General features: G+C 39.2%; 1 protein-coding gene across 2 annotated transcripts; it reads left to right on the forward strand.

Moving 5' to 3' along the window:
- On the forward strand, positions 1-6,212 carry LOC108697440. Of its 2 annotated transcripts, XR_001932431.2 has the most exons (4): positions 1-122; positions 2,374-2,488; positions 5,061-5,652; positions 5,735-6,212. XR_001932431.2 is itself a non-coding variant. In XM_018227473.2 (3 exons), the coding sequence occupies exons 1-3, from the start codon at positions 50-52 to the stop codon at positions 5,254-5,256; spliced, it is 384 nt and encodes a 127-aa protein (XP_018082962.1). In that variant the 5' UTR covers positions 1-49; the 3' UTR covers positions 5,257-6,212. The 2 variants fall into 2 exon arrangements, 1 of the variants encoding a protein (XP_018082962.1); XM_018227473.2 differs by having other exon boundaries at positions 5,061-6,212.
- The last annotated feature ends 14,934 nt before the right edge of the window (positions 6,213-21,146 follow it).

The following is a 21,146-nucleotide window of genomic DNA, read 5'->3' on the forward strand; positions in this document are numbered from 1 at the left end:
TGACATTACTGTATCTTATTCAGAAGACGGCAACAACAGCTCCAGCATCATGAGCGGTGCCTCTATCAAGTACATCTTGCTGGGAGCCTTAATGGTAATTTTTATTGGAGCTCTCGCTGAAGGTGAGATCAGCTTATTATTCTCTCTAAGCCAAATTCCTTTTTTTGTGAATGACTTTATACAACTATATACACAAATTGTGATAAGTGGAGACAGAGTTAAAAAGCACTTTATGATGTCACAATGATGTGGTGGGAGGGAGTTACATAAGATGTTAGCACCTGTGTATCTGTACATTGAGAAAGGTCCCAAGCAGGGAACAAAACGTTAGTTGTACATACATGTTCACTCAATTCATAATTTTTCCCATAAATGCGTGATTGTTTATCCATATATTGCAATATATTTAAGCTGGCCAACTACGTCAAAGTCATCCCATATCTGGCCAGTCCTACGCTCAATTTTCATCTGATTTATTAAGAATTCTATTGCTTCATTATACATTTTACAAAGGGACTAAATTTTACCTGCAAATTACTTGCTGCTTTCAAAGTAAAACTCCCAAACTTGGCTGCCCTTTTATAAGATACCAGTGGGATCACCAGACTATAGTTGGGAAGGGCTACAACATGGAGCTGGTTTAAAGGGTAAGACATTTTTAGTAGCAGTATGCACAAAATGTCTCTGTCTTAAATATATTGATAATGGGTTGAGTGCAGAGGACTCTTGTATTTGTCTATAAGCATTTTGTGGGCACAGCCTCATTGCACCCCCGCCTAATGGTTTTAAAAATTAGTGGTGAGCACAACTTTTCCTTGTTTGTTATAGTTTATACAGGAGCAGTGACCAGCTCCATGTTGTAGCCCCCACCCTTCCCAACTATAGTCAGGTTTTTTAGGAAATGCATGCTTGCTATATTATTTCAAGTTAAACCATGGGTTTCTATGGGGGAGAACAACGGAAAGCTGACTCAACTGATGACGCATATGAAAGAAAATGACTTATTCTCATGTTGTCTGCTCCTTTTAATCACTGTGTACTCATTATTTCTATTATCTTTAATCAACTCATCCCATGTTACTTCCCCTAAAGGTCCAGTAACATCAACCTATTTAGGTTTTAAGTGTCTCTCTATTAGTTGCAAATAAAATATGTATATGGATTTGGCAGCCATGACTATTTACATTGTAAAGCCTTTGTATTATTAGTTGCTGCCCTACATCCCTGCCTGGTTGTCTCTGCTGTTACATTGGAACTGATTATTATGAATTATATTGGGCAAATGCAATTTTTTAATATTTGAATATTAAGAGACTACTAAATGAAAACAACATTTTTCCTTTAACATTTGCACAAACCATTTTTTGTGAATTTGACACCTTTTTGGACATGAACTTCCAGACCTGACTTGCTTAGAAGCTTTAGGAAATTTTCCCGAACTGCCTCCCCTGCCTCCCCGCCGGCTAGAATGAAAATCCCAGCGGGATGACACTCAGAGCGCTTTGTTTTCCGAAGTCTCCAGACGACTAATCTCCCCGAATTACAGCGTGTGTCTCTGCCCTTAGGGAGGAATGGAGGAGAAGTGATTTCAGGGAAAATTTAAATAAGTGCAATTTCAACCTAAGCCTTTATTGTCCTATTGCTGCTCCTAATATATTTTTGTGGTATAGTGTGTGGTATGATACTGTATATAGGACACAAATTAACTTGAATTAACCCCAATGAAATGTATCTGTAGCACAGGAGGGTTATTTTTCAGTTCTTGTCCATGAACAGCAGCACAAGTGTTACTTACTAGACTTTTTTAGAGCCCCTTCACCCCACAGAACTTCTGCTGTGAAATTACATAACTGTGCATCTGAAATTCTGGGCTTCCCAAGAGCAGCTGGTCTGGGGTCTCTATTGCTTACCCTAAAATTAAAATTATCGGGCGTATCCTAGAATCCCATGCTGTATCAGAATTGGTCCAGAAAGCTTTGGCATCCAAGCCAAGGGTAGCAATCTGCCCACCACCAGAAATGAATGAATTAATTAGTATTCAGATTCAGGTATAATTCAGATACATTTTAGTGCTCAGTGCTGCTGCTTCTGAGCTGTATTGGTTGCTACCTAACAAAATAAATGTATTCAAACATGCATAGAGCAGATAATAGATTTGATTAGATGGGGATCTGTGGCAGTTGCATGATATGACACTACAGAAATGATGCTTTACTATACCACAACTAAGAACCTCAGCTAACTTGCCTACTCAGCTGACTGAAAATGCTGAGAATTGTAATTTTGGAGAGTCCCATTCATCCTTGACCCATACATTAATTCCCCTTACATGAGTATTAAAAAGCATTTATGAGTCCATGTATATTCTTCTAGGTGTATCAGTGAGAAAAGAGAGAAAAATTAAAGGAAAATGCCAACCAGAAGACAAAAACTGTGTGGAAAACAAAGTACCACTTAGTAATACAAAGCTAAAGACATCCAAAGCAAAGTAAGTAAAATATTTCGAATAGTGTTTATTTCTCTGAGCACAAGTTAAGAAGGTTGTTGCATCCTCTTCCTGGTGAAAGAGAACTGGGTAGCCATTCAGGCCCTGCAGACTTTATGTCCCTACAACATAACTTTTTAAGGGGAAGTATATTTCCTGTAATAGAACTTCAAAACAATCCATTCTTGCTCTCAGCTCCTTTGCCGGCTGGGTTGTCTAGCGTGCCCGGCTGCCCTGGCTCGACCCTGGCACAAACTATAAGATATTTTTAAAGGAACTTCGGGTGTTTTTATACATTCAGTTAATCCCTTACACATTGGGGTAGATTTATTAAGGGTCGAATTTCAAAGTAATGGGAGTTTTTTTGAACTCCCATAACTTCAAATAAAAAAAGACCAACCGAAATGTATTAATAAAAGTTTTTTTTCTGCAGGTGAATAGGCTGTATTCGATCGTTCAAATTGAATTAAGATCGTATTTGATTTGAAGTATTTTCAAAACAAAAAAACTTAGATTTTTCAAAGTCCACTAATAGCTTCTAGGAGGTCCCCCATGGGCTAAAACAGCAATTCGGCAGGTTTTAGATGGTGAATGGTCGAAGTCAAATTTTTAAAGAGACAGTACATGATACATTTCGATATTCAAATTTTTTTCAAATTTTAATAGAATTTGGACTATTCCCTAGTCAAAGTACACAAAAATATTTTGACCCTTGATAAATCTGCCCCATAGATTATGCCTTACTACAGCATTACAAATGTATATGGTATTAAGTAGGGAATAGAACCCCCTCCACAGATTTGTTGTGGACAAATGATATCTTAGTCCTTGACCCACCAATGCCCTAAACCGTGCTGCTGCTCTGTAAGGATAAATATTAGGAATTTATGCGTATTTTGCACTTCTAAAAATCTGCATCAGTTTGGAAATAATGATATACAGTAGAACCCCATTTTACATTTTTCAGGAGACCAGAAAAAAATGGTGTAAAATCCAGGAAAATTTTAAATCAGGGAAATGTATTTTGCATAATATATAATTGGGACCACAAAACAATAATGTAAAATAAGAGAAAACTTAAAATCAGGGGATGTAAAATTAAGGTTCCACTGAATTTAAAAATGGGATCTTGTTGGACTGACTCATTTATGGGATACCAGATCATCTGAATTTGTTGGGCTTTTAAAAAATATAATCTTGCATTGATGCATTGATTGCAAGATGGCTGCTTTTCCACATTGGCAAAGACCAAAAACGTATTGGTTGAGAAATGTTATAGCTAGGCAAAGGGTTTACCTCTACCAGCTCAGGGGAATGGAGGTTCCATGAAAATGAAAATTTTCTCAAAAATTAGTATTCTATTAACACACACTGTATAACCAGCTTGAATGCCACACATATTTCCCTGCAGCAATGGTGCACAATAGCTGTTTGGGGTCAGTGACCTCTATTTGAAAGCAGGAGAGATGTAGAATAATAATTCAAAATCTTTAAAAAATAAATCATGAAGACCAATTGCAAAGTTGCTAGGAAAGGGACATTCTATAGTATACTAAAAGTTAACTTATAGGTGAACCACCCCTTTAATCCACATGCCCAGCTATTATTTCTGCTCATATGGCCAAATAACAAGCTTGCCCAAATTGTTATTTTAAATATTTATAATTTGTGCCACTTGTAGGCAACACATTTTAAAAAATGAGTGTTGGTAGTAATGTACCTTTTTGTTGTGTCTGCACTATTATCCCTGTTGAGAGTTTTCTGATTGACTGCATATCTTCCTGCACACTGCCCACCCCATGAACAGGCCCGCTGAGAACTGATCCCCAATACCACTGAAATGGCCCACATCATACATATTCAGTTATCACAATTTCACATATTTATTTTCAAGTTGTATTTTATAGTTTCCCTTTACATTAGCTGAACTGACATTTAGGGGGTTATTTACTAAACTCAGAATCAGTGGGGCCAGGGCCCGCACCCCCTCAGGGCCCCCGGCAGCCCGCGCGCCACTGAAATGCGGGCCGTACGGAGGGGGGCGGGGCCCGGCTGCGCGTCACACACCAGGGCCCATCCCCTCTAGTTACGGTACTGCTCAGAATGCCAAAAACCCGAAAAATGTGTGTGTTTTTTTTTTAGTATAAAAATCTGAATTTTTAGTGGAAAAAAACCCACAAATTTTTAGGAATTTATTATACTCAGAGGATGGAAAAAAGTCTGAATCTAAAAATCTGGCATCTCAGGCCTGCCGAGGTTGCATGTAAGTCGATGAGAGTTTTGATCTGTGCTGGGTTTCGTGCAATAACCCAAAGATATCAGGGTTTTTGGGCAAAAAAAAAACTGAGTTTTCTGGTGGAAAATCCGAAAAATTTGTACGATACATATTTTTCACGATTTTTTCAGTTTTTCTCCCCCTGCAAACAAAATTTTTGGAAAAGTACATTATTAAATAAGGTCAAAAAAACGGTGGGAATTTGGTCTGTTTTTTTTTTAAGAAAAAATTTAGATAAAGTCGGACTTTGATAAATAAGCCCCTTAGTATTGAATATGTTCTCTATGCTTGTCTCTTTAGGATGATGACATCCCTCCTATACGACCTTCCTTTTGACAATGAACCACTTGGTACTGATGAGTCTGGCTCAGGCTATGAAACCGATGTAGGATCTGGTGGAGAAACTGATGCTCAGCATTTACAAGAGCTAAAGGCGTCCAACAAGAAGGAATCTGGGAAAAAAAGGATTAACTTGAAGAGATTTAACAAGAAGTGATTTCAGCAAAATGAGATTTAAGGCCACTGATTTCAGGATAAGCACATTATTATTATTATTATTAGTACAAATTATTGCTTCCTTAGTACATTCGTCCATATCTCATATAATGTGCCAGGTATAGAAGGCTTGCCTCCCTCCACATAATTCAAACTGCAATTTGGTAACTAAGGTTGTAGCTCGCAACATGTGGACTGGTTCCAGGTTCACTTCTCTGGCTTTCTGCACACATACTGTATGTTTCATGTTCCTTATCTTGTTTATTCAGAAGAGAGCTCAGTTTAAATAGTTTAACTCTTTCCCTGCAGTGAAGAATCACAGCCCTGTCCTGGGAACAGCATGTTGCTGAATGCTGAGCAATGCCCCTTGTCTCTTGACTTATACCTGGAAATGTACATTTTATGTTGCCGGCTGGATGTTAACCCCCTTTCGGACAATGTACTTTATTGGCCGGGAAAGGGTTAAATCACCTTATAACATTAGACGCATTATATTCTACAAGTTAGTTGGTCCCAGTACAACTATTAAGAATATCACTTACAATTTGACTGTTCTTTTAAAAAACAATATATTTAGTACTGTTTTGTTCTGCTGCTTTTGGTTTATTGGAAGTTTTATACCACTGAAACCGCGGTTAAGATGTAATAACAATATTAAATGCTTTTAAAATGCCCAGACCAACCTCTGTCTATAACAAGAAATGAGTCAATAGAATGGTTCATAGACCATGAAATATTGTTACACAGCAGCGATTAGGAGAGGTTTATATACATTTTATGTGTGCAACCCACAGCCCTTTAACTGTAGCTGAACTACTACTCCCAGCATCCTTTAGTTAACGATTTGAACTCCGTTTGAGATTTCTGTAAGTTATCAGCATTATCTGCTCTCTGTTGGCTTGTGTAACGTTTATCTTTTTCTTGCACCAGCTCTATTAAATATAAGGTGATAGTGAAGGTGCTTCAGTTTATTCCTTTGTATTAGCAATAATTCCATAAGTACGTTTGTGTCTTTATCCTGTGGTTGTTCTACATGTTGTTCAATGCTCGGGGGCAAATTTACTAAGCGTCGAAAATTCGCCAGTGACGGCTTTGCAGGCAGCGCAACACTTCGGCAAGCGAAAATTCGCTCAGACAACGCTAATTCACTTACATGCAAAGTTGTGTCCAGGGCGCCGAACGCTGGCAAAGTTGCTCTAGCGTTAATTCAGCAAGTAGAGCGAAGTTTCGCTAACGTTGGCTAATTTGCATATGGCGGGAAGTTAAAGTTGAACGGACGTATATGTTGCAGCAAATACATTACACTACACAAGCCCAGGGAAGCTTAATAAATAAAATAGAGTTGTTATATTGCCCTACACATGAGCCCAGTGTATAGATTATGTGCCATATGTTAGGAAATGTAGGGGGGAAGCCAGGTATCCCAAAAAATATGTACACTCTTTTGCAGCTTATCACCCTGAAAAAAGTAAAAGACGCCAGCGTTTTCTGTGACTAAAGTTCGAGGAAGTCCTATCTACTCTAATGCACTTCACCTGGTCTGAGGTCTGAAGCTGCCCGAAGTTTCCTCATGTGGCAACTTTGGCCGACTTCGGAAAACTAAGCGCTCCGAGTGACATCCCGCTCAAACGATTTATATTCTAGCCGATGGGAAGGCACTTCAGGGAGATTGGTCGCCTAGGAAGAGGCGGTTTGTCGTCGGGCGACTAATCTCCCCAAATCTCCATGTGTGTCTCTGCCCTTAACACTCAGAGAAGATTCATGGAGCTGCAGGTCTTCAGCAGTTGGAGGGCCACAGGTTACTTACAAGACATCTGCCCATATCTTCATCATTCCAGCTTCACCACAAAGGCATGAGTACAGGGGCCAACAAAACTCCTCAGTTAAAGTCCTTCACCAATTCCATTGATGCTGTTGTTTGAAGTTTCAAAAATGTTCCATCTGGGAGATGTCAAAATAGTTGTCTGCATAAAAATGGGGATTTAGTCAAAGCAGTACAATATTATGAAAACTCAATGAATTCTGTAATATACTAATGACCAACACAATCGCCGATGAGCACAATGCCAGGCCCACAACTTCTTTTTATTTATGATATTGCAAACACCCTTGAAGGGGTTACTTACTAAATTTGCTTTCTTATTCCACATATGAACAGAAAAAGAACTGGGCATGACAGGTATCTTTTTATAACACTGTGACCTACTTGTTCTGTTCTAGTTCTCTGTATAAGGATAATATCTTAGCTGTAGATTAGTTCAACAAACACACACTTTTCTTCAAAGTGAGCCTTTGTGTGGTTACACCAGCCTCTTGTGTGGTTGGAAACTGTAGTTATTTTCGTCTAGGAGGGCTTTCTGTACTACTTGGCCTTTACAACACCCTTTACAACACCCTCTGTGATACTAATAAATCAGTTGCAATACTAATGAATACTTTTTGGCACATTTACTTAGCTCGAGTGAAGGAATAGAATAAAAAATACTTCGAATTTCGAAGGTTTTTTTTTGGCTACTTCGACTACGATTTCGAATCAAACGATTCCAACTAAAAATCGTCCGACTATTCGACCATTCGATAGTCTAAGTACTGTCTCTTTAAAAAAAACTTCGACCACCTACTTCGCCACCTAAAACCTACCGCGCATCAATGTTAGCCTATGGCGAAGGTCCCCATAGGCTTTCCTAGCTTTTTTTTGATCGAAGGAAAATCGTTCGATCGATGGATTAAAATCCTTTGAATTGTTCGAATCGTACGAACGATGGAAATGCGGTAAATCCTTCCACTTCGAAGTCGAAGGATTTTACTTCGATGGTTGAATATCGAGGGTTAATTAACCCTCGATATTCGCCCCTAAGTAAATGTGCTCCTTAAAGAGGTACTGACACATATGTATTTCAAAATCCTTGGACCTAAGGATGACATCTCTCCCACCAAAATCTTTGATGCAGGGGTACAGCCCCTTAACATTTAATTGATGCAAAATGTACCATGCACAAAGCAGACCTGTCAGCTAAACCCTGATACTAATTTTTGGTGTAAGTGCACTTAATTCATTCACTATCTGTACCTCTTTACTGCAGCATTTATAGATTAAAAAGTGAGTGGAAACCCCTAATATATCCCAAGGATTTAGTAAAGCACAAATTTGTTAGACTTGTAGGTTGTTTTTATTTCCATTGTTGTTTGTATGGTATCCAATATCTGGATACCCATTATCCAGAAAGCTCAGAATTATGTAAAAGCCTTCCTCCATAGTCTCCATTTTATCCAAATAATCAACATTTTTAAAAATTATTCCCTTTTTCTCTGTAATAATAAAACAGCAGCTTGTACTTGATCCAAACTAAGATATAATTATTCCTTATTGGAAGCAAAACCAGCCTATTGGGTTTATTTAATGTTTACATGGTTTTATTTTTAGTAGACTAAAGGTATGAAGATCCAAATTACGGAAAGGTCCATTATTCGGAAAGCATCAGGTCCAGAGCATTCTGGATAATCGCTCCCATAAATTTGACCATAGTTTTTGTTTATGAAATATCCCACAAAATGCTATAGAAACAGGATGCAAAAGATCCTTATGTAGGGGCTAGGGTTGCCACCTTTTCTGGAAAAAAATACCGGCCTTCCTATATTCTTGCCATTTTTTCCTATTAATTTCATTGGCATCATGCATTATTTTTACCGGCCAGGTAGCAACCCTAGTAGGGGCAGATTTTACTTACACCAGAATTTTTGCTTTGGAAATCTTAGCCATACTTTGCGTTAATATGTCAAACGTTATTTCGTGATCAGTAACGTAACTAGAGGGGCCGTGATGGGCAAATTCTCCAAAAATTCGCGAAACGGCGTCAAATTCAAGAAACGTGAATTTATACGCCAGCGTCAACATTAATTTGACGCATGCGTGCATTAAAATCAATGGGCGCCTATAAATTGTGGCCAGCTCCGGAATTGTAGCAGGCATCAAAATACTTTTCAGGCTGGCGAAAATTTGCTAGTGAATTTTCGCGTCAATTTTGTGAATTTATTCACCGGCAGCGTAAGGCGGAAATTCGCAATGAATTCACACCTGCTGAATAAATTCGCCCATCACTAACTGTAAGGTGATAGATTGCACAGAAACACCATGGCATGAAGAGACAAAGCGATCTCTGCACACAAGAATTTACATTCTAAAAGCAGAGCTTACATTTATATCATAGAAATAGTTAAAAATGCATTTCAATTTAAAAAAAAAAAAACAGAACAATCTTCTTTGCAAATGGAATGTATTGGAGGTTAAATTTAATGCTCTTTGTAGCATTCTCTAATGTGAAATGACCTCGATTTAAATGTAAAGGCATACTACAGTAACCACCGTTTTCTGAAAAGAAACCGCATGAAAGAGGAACTTGTTTTTATGGCGATATGGAGGAAGTTTGCTTGCAAAGTACAGATTATAGTGATAGGAATCAGCTGAGCAAGATGCGCATCTTACTAAATTGTGCCGAAGAAGAGCAACTTTACCGACTTGCTTTTATCTCCAGATTTTGGCTTTGCTTATTTCCTTCACCTGCTTTCATCTTCTTTCTGCTCCAATATTTTATATATATATTTCCCATCTTTCAGGTAAAAAAAAATCAGACATCTCAGGATTTGTTTTACCTTTCTGCAGAATGATAAACAGCCCAATGAATATGTACCAGTCATCTTCCTTTGTCCAGTGGTGTAACTAGAAATGACTGGGCCCTTTAAACTTGAGATCCTAAAACTGATCCACTGTGGCTCCACACCTGATCCACCCGTCCCCAAGAAATTGCAGTCTGCTTCTGTCCTATCTTTTTCTAGGACTCATTTTAGATTATCCGAAATAATTGTGAACGCACTCCTGCAGCCAAGGCAATTGAGGTTAAAACTTGTTGCTTTATTCCATCATGTTAAAAGATATGCGTCCTAACGCGTTTCGTATCAAACGATACGTAATCATAGGCACTTGCTAACAAACAGCCGTTACAGATATTTAAACTTAATTGAAGGAAATGACGTCCGAATTGACCTTACATAAGACGTAAATTCTTTCTACGGACTCAAAAGTAAAACAATTAACCCTTAACAATCAGGAAATAGAAAATAGTAAAAGCTATCACTACAAAATATTTTTATCTTAATAATATTGTAATTTTCAGATACATCAAGTTTACGTCAATTGACTGGTACTTGTCTGTTATAATAAAAGTTACACTTTTTACATAAATACAAATTTAATATAATATAAAATGTAAAAAACGACACGTATTTGGTACTCAGAATTACACGATTCACTCGGAAAGAGTTGCTATTTATACGTAAATGACATTGTTTCCATCTAGTGTGGACTCATAAGAATGTTGAGCTACTGTAGCCCTCAAAACATCAGCGTATGGGCGTAAAAAGTTTATTTTATGTTCTTATCTGAGCGACTCATAGATACATCAGACTGAGTCAATTGCCAGCCAGGGGAGATCAAACAATATTAATTGAAGATTCAAAATTGGAATGACTAAAACGGTCTCAGTATCCCACTCACCATTGTATTAATACGACTATTCAATTACTTAATAATTTGCGTGTCAAGTATAGCACGCAATATCAAACCGGAGGTTTAACCCTCTCGGTTGCCTGGTGTCCAGTGTAAAAATCCAGTATGCTTCTCTATACCGAAGCTTTGAGATCTTATCGCCACCTCTTGATGTTTGCTAAATCTTCTCAATTCCCTGGATCTTAAGATTGTTAATGTCACAATCGTTGCATTCTAAAAAATGCCTTGATACAGTTGTGCTGTTACTACGAGACTCTATGCTATGAATATGTTCACGCACCCTACATTTTAAGTTTCTAGACGTACTCCCCACATATTGAATGTTACATTTCTTGCACGCTAACAAATACACCACATAAGTGGTGTTGCAATTAATGTAACATTTGTTGTGATATATAGTAGTCGTGCTGTTGCTAACAAACTCAGAAGATTTCTCCATATGGTAACATGTTACACAACGGGTCGCCCCACAACGATAGGTTCCAACTATATTTAACCAAGTTCTGGGACTATTTACTTTTTCACATACATCGCTGGGTGACAAAATATTCCCGAGTGTTCTAGTACGCCGAGTTACAACCCTACACCCATTCTCCATCACTTTCCACAATTTATCATCTCCATTCAAAACTGGTAAATATTTTTGCACTAGTTTCATAATCTTGTAAAATTGCCTACTATAGGTAGTGATGAACATGGGTGAGGTACATTGTGCAGATTTTTCAAGAGTTTTCGTTCTGTTTAACAGTGTATTTCTATTCTCTCTCAGTGCTCTAACAAAAGCTGTTTCCAGAAGAGGTAAAGAATAACCGCGGGCCAAGAATCGATCTCTTAGTTCTATTGATTTTGACAGAAACTCTGTTTCTGTACTACAGTTTCTTCTCAGACGCTGAAATTGCCCAATGGGTACTGCTTTAAAGACATGTCCGTAGAAAAGAACCTTATGTAAGGTCAATTTGGACGTCATTTCCTTCAATTAAGTTTAAATATCTGTAACGGCTGTTTGTTAACAAGTGCCTATGATTATGTATCGTTTGATACGAAACGCATTAGGACGCATATCTTTTAACATGATGGAATAAAGCAACATGCTTTAACCTCAATTGCCTTGGCTGCAGGAGTGCGTGCACAATTATTTCAGATGATTTATATTGCCTAAGCTACGGGTTCGGGGGACGGCACCCTGGCCACCTGGCCAATTTGGTGAGTGTAAGCTCTGCTGACCTTTTTCAACATTGAAGTTTAATTGGTTATCTCTAAAGTGACGGACCTGGGGTTTGGACACCCAGGTCATTCTTTCTACTCGGTGAGAATTACCTAGTGGCTGTTTTTTGTCACAGAATGTTTTTTGAGCAAGATTATACTTCGATGCTTTTTTTGATAATGGCCTTATGAATTGGTCTTAAGAGAGATTAGAGCCAGCAATTTCTTATAGTATGCCCATTTTAGATTAGACATCTCTGCTGATAGTGTTTTGATGCTGGATCATCTGGAGTAGAAAGCTTTCCTATACCAGCCCATAACTGATAAGCTGGAGGAAGCTTGGTGATCTGTATTTTTATTTGTCCATGAATATTCTAAACTATATTTCCATGCCCCATGTGTAAGTATTTGCACAAAGCTACTTGAAAAGAGATTCATTCTGATTTTCTCATTTCTATGAATATACAGTGTAACTGTTGTCCTGTAGCCTGAATTCCCATCATTAGTTTTTTGTCCCATTGATCCTCCTCTAGTCAAGTGCATTCGTGCAGGCTCCTCAACAGTTTATGGAGTAGCCACTTCCACATCTGTGGCATTCGTAGGAAAAGCAAACTAGAGAGCCTCTCAGTGCAATTCAGTTTAGATTTTTCTACATGTTTCGGACCACCATCCTCAGGTGCAAGTTAAAAGCAATCTGATACTGTAACCTTTCTTTTAACAGCCATCGAATACCCACAATGTATCCCCGTCTCCATCTAGTGGCCAGAGGAAAAAATAAATACATAAAATAACATATCAGGATACTATTGTTCATCCTACCCACAAATACACCATAATGTCACATTGCAAATAACAAATAGAAAGTATTCCTCACCAAACCTAGAAAGATACAGTCCAATAGAACCAGTGTCCATTGTTCAAGGATTGGTTCATGTTTCAGTCTGTAAAGGATATATATATTATTAGCCACAAGTCTTTCATAAAAAAAACTTTTAAGGCTCCAGGCCTCCTTCATCCTTAGTGGTTCTACTGAATTAATTTTATCAGCTCACTTTGCTTCAAATTTTAAGTAACATTTTATTCCTGTCTCCACCCCGCAACGGATCTGCCTTGGTGATCTGCATTTTTATTTGCCCATGAATATTCTAAATGATATTTCCTTGCACCATGTGGAATTGTTTGTACTTTTGAAAGAAAAAGAGTAATTCTGAATACTTTCATCTGAATTCCCATGTTCTGCTGGCTTTTGTAATATGAATATATAAATATAGTCCAGTAGTCTGAATACCTAACAGTCCACCTATCACTGGCTTCATTCCTTTGGGAATGTTGCCCAAATCTATGCTCTCCCTGACCACTTCACACACCATTCATGGTCATGGTCACTAAAACTTTTCACCCTAACACCCTAACAGACAACAGCACAGGGCCCAGGGGTTCCCTAGCACTGGATTTAGTGGGCGGGCGGTCCTGGTGCCTGGCCGCGCAGTCCTAGCGCCCACATACCCCCCTTCGGTGTGAGCGCACATGCAAGCCCCCTGGAGCACTTGGGAGCCCACCACCACCCTCCCCATAGGTCCCTTTACTGGTAACGATGAGCCCCGGATGTTACCGGAGTATGATTCATTAGCCATTCATTATAGAGGGAGGCCGTGCTGGGTAACATGTAGGGGCTCATAGGTCCGTCGGGGAAAGGGAAAAACCATAGATCTGCCCCCTGTCATGACTGACTATTGCCAGGCCCTGGCTGCAATATTGTATTGACAAATCTCACAGGATCGTCTATAAGAAGCAAGCAACTTCTGCACAGTGGTGTCTTCCAAGGGGTGGTTCACCTTTAAATTAACTTTAAGTACATTATGGAATGGCTAATTCTAAGTAGGGATGCACCGAATCCACTTATTTGGATTTGGCCGAACCCCCGAATCCTTTGTGAAAGATTCAGCCGAATACCGAACCGAATCCAAACCCTAATTTGCATATGCAAATTAGGGGTGTGAAGGGGAATTTTTTTTTTACTTCCTTGTTTTGTGACATAAAGTCACGTTATTTCCTTCCCTGCCCCTAATTAACATATGCAAATTAGGATTCGGTTCGGCCTAGCTGAAGGATTCGGCCAAATACGAATCCTGCTTAAAAAGGCCGAATCCTGGCCGAATCCAGAACCGAATCCTGGATTCGGTGCATCCCTAATTCTAAGCAACATTTCATTTGGCTTTCATTTATTCTTTTATATAGTTTTTGATTTATTTGCCGCTTTCTTTTTTTTTTCAATCAAAATTGAAAAATCAAAATAACTAAAAAAAACCCCCCATAAATCATAAAAAATGAAAACCAAATGCAAATTGTCTCAGAATAACTCTCTTCATCATACTAATAATTAATTTAAAGGTGAACAACACCTGGGGCCAGAAATGGGCTACCAGATCAATTCTGTGCACCGTTTATAACCACGGCAGGGCATACTGGGTTCTAGTAAGGCCTGCTTGTAATTGATCTGGCAACCTCTTATTCTGTTGTTGCTGTCCTCATGCTCTGCAGAGACTCAAAGTTGGGGCCTGTCAGCCTTGCTGCAACCCTCTTCAGTTTTGAGTTGTAGTTCTGTAAGAGTTGATTGGGGAAGGGTTAATCATAATTTTTTAGTGACCAATCTGCACTTGGCATTGTTATGTATGTGCTGTTGCCCTTGTCTTGTGTAGCGGATCTATTTGCTAACACTTATTTTTTCAATAAGCCCCCAAATGAAATGAAATGTGCTCTGCTCCACATATTTTATATTATATTTTATTTCCCCTTTATTCATTTCATAATCCCTGCTTTTTCTAACCAGGCCAGCATCTTGCAGCTCGACTTATCCTACGTGTCATATAAAAAACTATTAGGGGCAGATTTATCAAGGGTCGAAGTAAATTCGAGGGAATTTTAGAAGTAAAAAAATTCGAATAGGATACTACTTAGACTTCGTTTTGAATTAAAAATCGTTCAAATATTCGACCATTCGATAATCGAAGTACTGTCTCTTTAAAAAAACGTTGTCTTCAATACTTGCCAAATCAAACCTGCCGAAGTGCTATGTTAGCATATGGGGAACTTCTACAACATTTTTAGAGGTCGAAGTAAAATCATTCAATGGATCGCTGAAATTGTTCGAATCGGTCGATTAGAACAATTTAATCGCACGATTTCGATCGTTTGATGGCCAAATTCGGTGAAAAATACGTTGACTTCAATATTCGAATTCAAAAATTTCGAAGTATTTTACACTTAGAAATTCGACCCTTTATAAATCTGCCCCTTAAAGCACATTATTGTGACCATCTTATAGATTTAGGCATTAAAAACATGTTTTATGGGCCAATTTCATGCATGAGAGACGACCACAAATCCGGCACCTGAGTGCTGCTTTGTGCTAAAGGTAAAACATAGATATTCTGTTTCTCTGTAGTCTCTCACTAGCAGCTGTACCTTGTAACCATGAATATGGCCTCCCGAGTAGAATACCCGGTACAACCCTCTGTATTCCTGTGGGCCCTATGCATATTTTTTTAAAAACTATACCCGCAGAGCAAGTGCTTCCCCCTACATACAATATTTAGTGTGGGAACATTACAAGAGGAGTATGACACACAGCTCCGACACGCATAGGGCAGGCAGAGTATGGCACACACAGGAGGCATAGAGCAGGCAGAGTATGGCACACTCAGGGAGCATACGGAAGGCAGAGTATGGCACACACAAGGAGCATAGGGCAGGCAGAGTATGGCACATACAGGGAGCATAGAGCAGGCAGTGTTTGGCACACACAGGGAGCAGAAGGAAAGCAGAGAATTGCACACACAGGAGGCATAGGGCAGGCAGAGTATGGCACATACAGGGAACATAGGGAAGGCAGACGACAGCTGGAGACAGGGAAACCTATCAGGACGACTCTAATATGAGCAGTTCACAGGCCCGGATTTGTGGAAAGGCCAGAAAGGCCTGGGCCTAGGGCGGTAGAATTTTGGGGGGTGGCATGCAGTTCGGAAGCACTAGGAATTTGCAGGAGATACAATAGTTTATAAAATGCCATGTGCACCAATCACTAGTACTCCAGACCCGATGCTGAAAATTTCCGCATGTACACAAAGGAAGGGTAGGGGATGGGGGTGAGTGGCAGTAGGCCCAGGGGCACCTGCATTATAAATCCAGCCCTGGCAGTTCATACTGCGCTACATACAGTGACACAATGCTGGTGCCCCTCCAGCAGTTTGCATTAGGTGTGAAGAGTGTGGGCACTTTCAGTCTGAGATGTGAACAGTAAAGGTCTTTAGGGGTGTGAACAATAGAGGGGTTACAGGTGTGAACAGTGCAGGGGGGATAAGAGGTGTGAACTATGCAGGATTTTACAATCTGAATTTGAAGTGTAATCTGTGCAGTGGCCAGTTAATCTCAGTACTGATACATTTTGAAGTTTGCACCTGGTAAGCAGGTTTTAAATGATGTATTATGGATAAAAAAGTGTTGGAAATAATGTTTCTCGTGCTAGGGGTATTGTTACCAGTCAGTGTCAGACTGGGACACCAGGGGCCCACCCGAAAACCATTGACCAGGGGCCCACCAATTAATCTTAGACCAGGGGCCCACTCTCAGTACTGTTATTCTTCCTCTCCTCACTCAACCTCTAGTCTCTATTCTTTACATACTATAATCTATTTTTCCATCTATTTAGCCTCTTTGTTCTCATAAAAATAGGGAATGGTCATGAAATAGACCAAATGTTTAGCAGCACAAGGGCCCACTGACCGGGACTTTTCCTGGTATCCCGGTGGGCCAGTCCGACACTGTTACCAGTTCAGATACACAGCAGCCCTAATGCAGTAAAGGCCCATGTTTCCTTGTGAAGCTCCATATGTCTTATCTTGACCAGCCTTTCCCTTGGTTCCTTGGTGCCACCCAAGCTCCACATTCTCCACTTGTACAGGGCCGCTGGTGCTTTCTGTGAAAGGTGTCAATCATGCATGAAGGCTTATGTCTTGAGTAGGGAGAGGGTCAGAGACTACTTTCTAGTCTTAAAATATAATAACATGTATTGAATATGTTTACTGAAACTCCATTTCTGCATTCCAGGTATTTCAGAGCTTGGAGGACCATAACCTGGAGGTAGTATCCTTCTTTCATGCGAATAGTTTTCATGGACTAATTGCTCATGACTCTCTGTAACATCCCTTCATACTACAGCTCCCATGCCCTCAAACTCAGTTGGAATGGGAATAATTTGACCACCAATCAGTTTCTAATGCAGGAAGTTGCCAAGCAGTTTGGCCTAAAAGATGAGCCACTTTCTAATTTTTGCAGCTCTCTTAGATAAGTAGATGAAGTAGCAGCAGTGTGAAGAACACGTCTGGTAGTGCCCTAGACCACAAGCTTCCAATTTAAATGAGAAATTGCAACAAATTCTTCAGCCTTTTGATTAGCCTAAAGAATGAAATATATCCTATACACATACTAGCCTCTTTTAATGGAACAGTCATTGAACATTCCCTTCAGTTTTCTTAGTCTATAATTTCCTTCATCTCCCTTATGTAGCTAAATTGTAACCATATCCTGTCCTGTGTAGTAACCCTTTCCACAATAACTTCTCCCCACTTATTGAAATACATTTTGCATATAAATGTAGCTGCAGCCTGCAAGTGTTTACAAGCCCTGTCAAGTCTCTATAGTAAAGACACTGGGATGACAGAACTTATCTTTAAAGGAACTGAAACACTCAATTCATCCTCAAATAGCTATAGTACCAGGTCAGGTTTACGCTAATTTATTTATTTTTTTAAATCTTGAGCTTGAATCTGACTTCCAAAGTGCTCCATAGCAGAAAGGTGACGGCAGCTTGAATTTCTATGCTATGCTGAGCTTAAAGGAATTGTTCAGTATAAAAATAAAAACTGGGTAAATAGATAGGCTGTGCAAAAAAACATGTTTCTAACATGGTTAGTTAGTTACAATTTAATGTAAAAGGCTGGAGTGACTGCATGTTTAACAGAACAGAAAACTACTTCCTGCTTTGAAGCTCACTTGGTTTCCACGGATTGGGTTTCTTATAAAACAAGAACATGAGTAGATTTCACTTTCATTCTTTTTTAACTTTTTAGTGTTTCTTATTTGTTCCATTCTCACCCACCCACCCCATCTATATGTTACCACACCCAAATGTGACCAATACCCAGAATAAAGACACACACAAAGCAACCTGATGTTAAATCTGTGTAAGTCACAGTTTTATTGATAATAATTAGATAAACTGCGCTATTTGATCCAGAGGAAGGCAAAAAAAACCTCTGGCAAGCTTGGGACAATCTGCTTACTAGAGGTAAAAAAAAATTTTTATGAGAAGGTAAGCAGGGACCTCGATTCTGGGGTGGCAGTGGATATGATTTACTTAGGCTTTGCTAAAGCATTTGATACAGTGCCACACAAAAGGTTACTGGTTAATTAAAGGAATGTTGGCCTGGAACATAGTATTTGTACCTGGCTAGAGAACTGGCTAAAAGATAGACTACAAAGAATGGTGGTAAATGGAACATTTTCTAATTGGACCAGTGTTGTTAGTGGAGTACCGCAGGGCTCTGTACTAGGTCCCCTGCTTTTCAACTTGTTTATTAATGACCTGGAGGTGGGCATTGATTATTTTTGATGATACTAAATTGTGCAGAACTATAGGTTCCATGCAGGATGCTGCCACTTTGCAGAGTGATTTGTCTAAGTTGTGAAACTGGGCAGCAAACTGGAAAATGAGGTTCAATGTTAATAATTGCAAGGTTATGCAAAATAATATAAATGCAAGTTATACACTAAATGGCAGTGTGTTGGGAGTTTCTATAAATGAGAAGGATCTAGGGATTTTTGTAGATGACAAGTTGTCTAATTCTGGGCAGGGTCATTCTGTTGCTACTAAAGCAAATACAGTTCTGTCTTGCATAAAAAAGGGCATTAACTCAAGGGATGAAAACATAATAATGTCTCTTTATAGGTCCCTGGTAAGGCCTCATCTGGAGTATGCAGTGCAGTTTTGGACTCCAGTCCTTAAGAGGGATATAAATGAGCTGGAGAGAGTGTAGAGACGCGCAAGTAAATTGGTTAGAGGGATGGAAGACTTAAATTATGAGGGTAGACTGTCAAGGTTGGGGTTGTTTTCTCTGGAAAAAAAGGTGCTTGCGAGGGGACATGATTACACTTTACAAGTACATTAGAGGACATTATAGACAAAAAGCAGGGGACCTTTTTACCCATAAAGTGGATCACCGTACCAGAGGCCACCCCTTTAGACTAGAAGAAAAGAACAGTGAGGTTGTGGAATGCACTGCTGGGTGATGTGATGGCTGATTCAGTTAATGCCTTTAAGAATGGCTTGGATGATGTTTTGGACAGACATAATATCAAAGGCTATTGTGATACTAAACTCTATAGTTAGTATAGATATGGGTATATAGAATTTATGTGAAAGTATGGAGGGGTGTGTGTATGGATGCTGAGTTTTCATTTGGAGGGGTTGAACTTGATGGACTTTGTCTTTTTTCAACCAGATTTAACTATGTAACTATGTATACTATGTAACTATGATCTCTACAGACAGAGCAAATAACATGGCAACTCTCACTAGTAAGTTCTAACTCTAAATATGGGAAATGTAACGCTCAGGACAAACACTAAACTAAACCCTGTTATATAAAATAGAGATTTGGGAAGGTTAGAGTTAATGTGGAGAGGTGCCATATGTATAGGGACAGCACATAGGAACAAGCACGTTTACTAATATGATTTATCTGCCATGATATTATGCCCCTTTTTTTTGTGCTTCTACTGAACCTGTTGAATTGGAACTATTCAAATGCTCCGATTGTCTGCCCACCTGCCTTAAATTACATAATACATAATTTGCCCCACCCTGGAAATTTTCCAAGGGAGTCCCATGTTAGGGGTGCCCTGGCATAGAAAAAACATACAGTCCAGTTTATACTAGTGGGATAAAGTACATTGCTGGGGTGGGGACTGAATTTTAGGGACAATAATGGGTTGGGACCAACCAAGAGGGACTGCAGGGACATACTAAAGATAAATCCCCCAACTCACAAAGGTAAGGCTAAAGAAGAACAGCTATAGCTACATCTATAATGAGCAGCATGGCAACTCCTACAGCCAAGGGATAAGCTAACCTTACTGTTGCAAGCGCATATTATAGAGGGCGAAATACAGGACCAGTACCTTTGTCCAGAGGTAAAGATGTTATTAATCTCTGGCAGGGGGTCACTCAAGGTCTTCTTTCTTCTTTGTCTTCAATCTTCTCTTTGCTTCTTTCTCTCTTCTTCTTTTGCTGTCTCTCTCACAATCGCTTTCTCTCTCAAATCGGTCTCTCAAAAATGCTCATAATATTTCACTTTTTGGGGAGAAATAATAAGAGATTAGGTGTTTGGCCACCTTAACTTGCACAGTCTATTTACCCAGTGTTTTAATTTTACTCTGAACTGTTCCTTTAATATATATGCTCACAATATTACCCCCAAAGCTGTCTGAAGGAAAAGAAACAGACATTTGAACTGCAGATGCTTAAAAAAAAAAAAAAACCTTAGGTGCTTTAGGTCATCCATGTGAAGCTGACTTCTGGTTCAGCACACAGAGGAATTCAAGCGGCCGTCACCTTTTCACATTCTGTTATGAAGCACTTTGGAAGTCAGATTGAAGCTCATGATTTAAAAAGAAAACCAAAGGGGAGAGTAAGCCTGACTTATATAGAAGTTTGGGGGGAATTGAGTGTTAAGCTAACTTGGTGTCACTGGTCCTTTAAAAAGGTTTAGGGGCAACTATCCTCTCCTTAAATAGAAGTCCCTCTCATGACCGTTATCCCATGTTCTATTACTTGACTAGACGCTCCACATTTTCCGTCAGCTCATGAAACACCAAGGCAACAGTTTCGATACAATTTATTGTTCCCAAGTTCTCCATTAAGGGAGACTTTCAGTGCATGGCAGAAAAGCAAACGTGTTTATGGTTAATGAATATAATATTATTATAGCTGTGTCAGTATGTCTTGCCTTTCATTTTTATCTTGTCATTGTTGCGCCGTAATTGTGCGAGAGTAATGGTAAAAAAAA

Source organism: Xenopus laevis, chromosome 7S (genome assembly GCF_017654675.1).
Source record: "Xenopus laevis strain J_2021 chromosome 7S, Xenopus_laevis_v10.1, whole genome shotgun sequence".
Lineage (NCBI taxonomy): Eukaryota > Metazoa > Chordata > Amphibia > Anura > Pipidae > Xenopus > Xenopus laevis.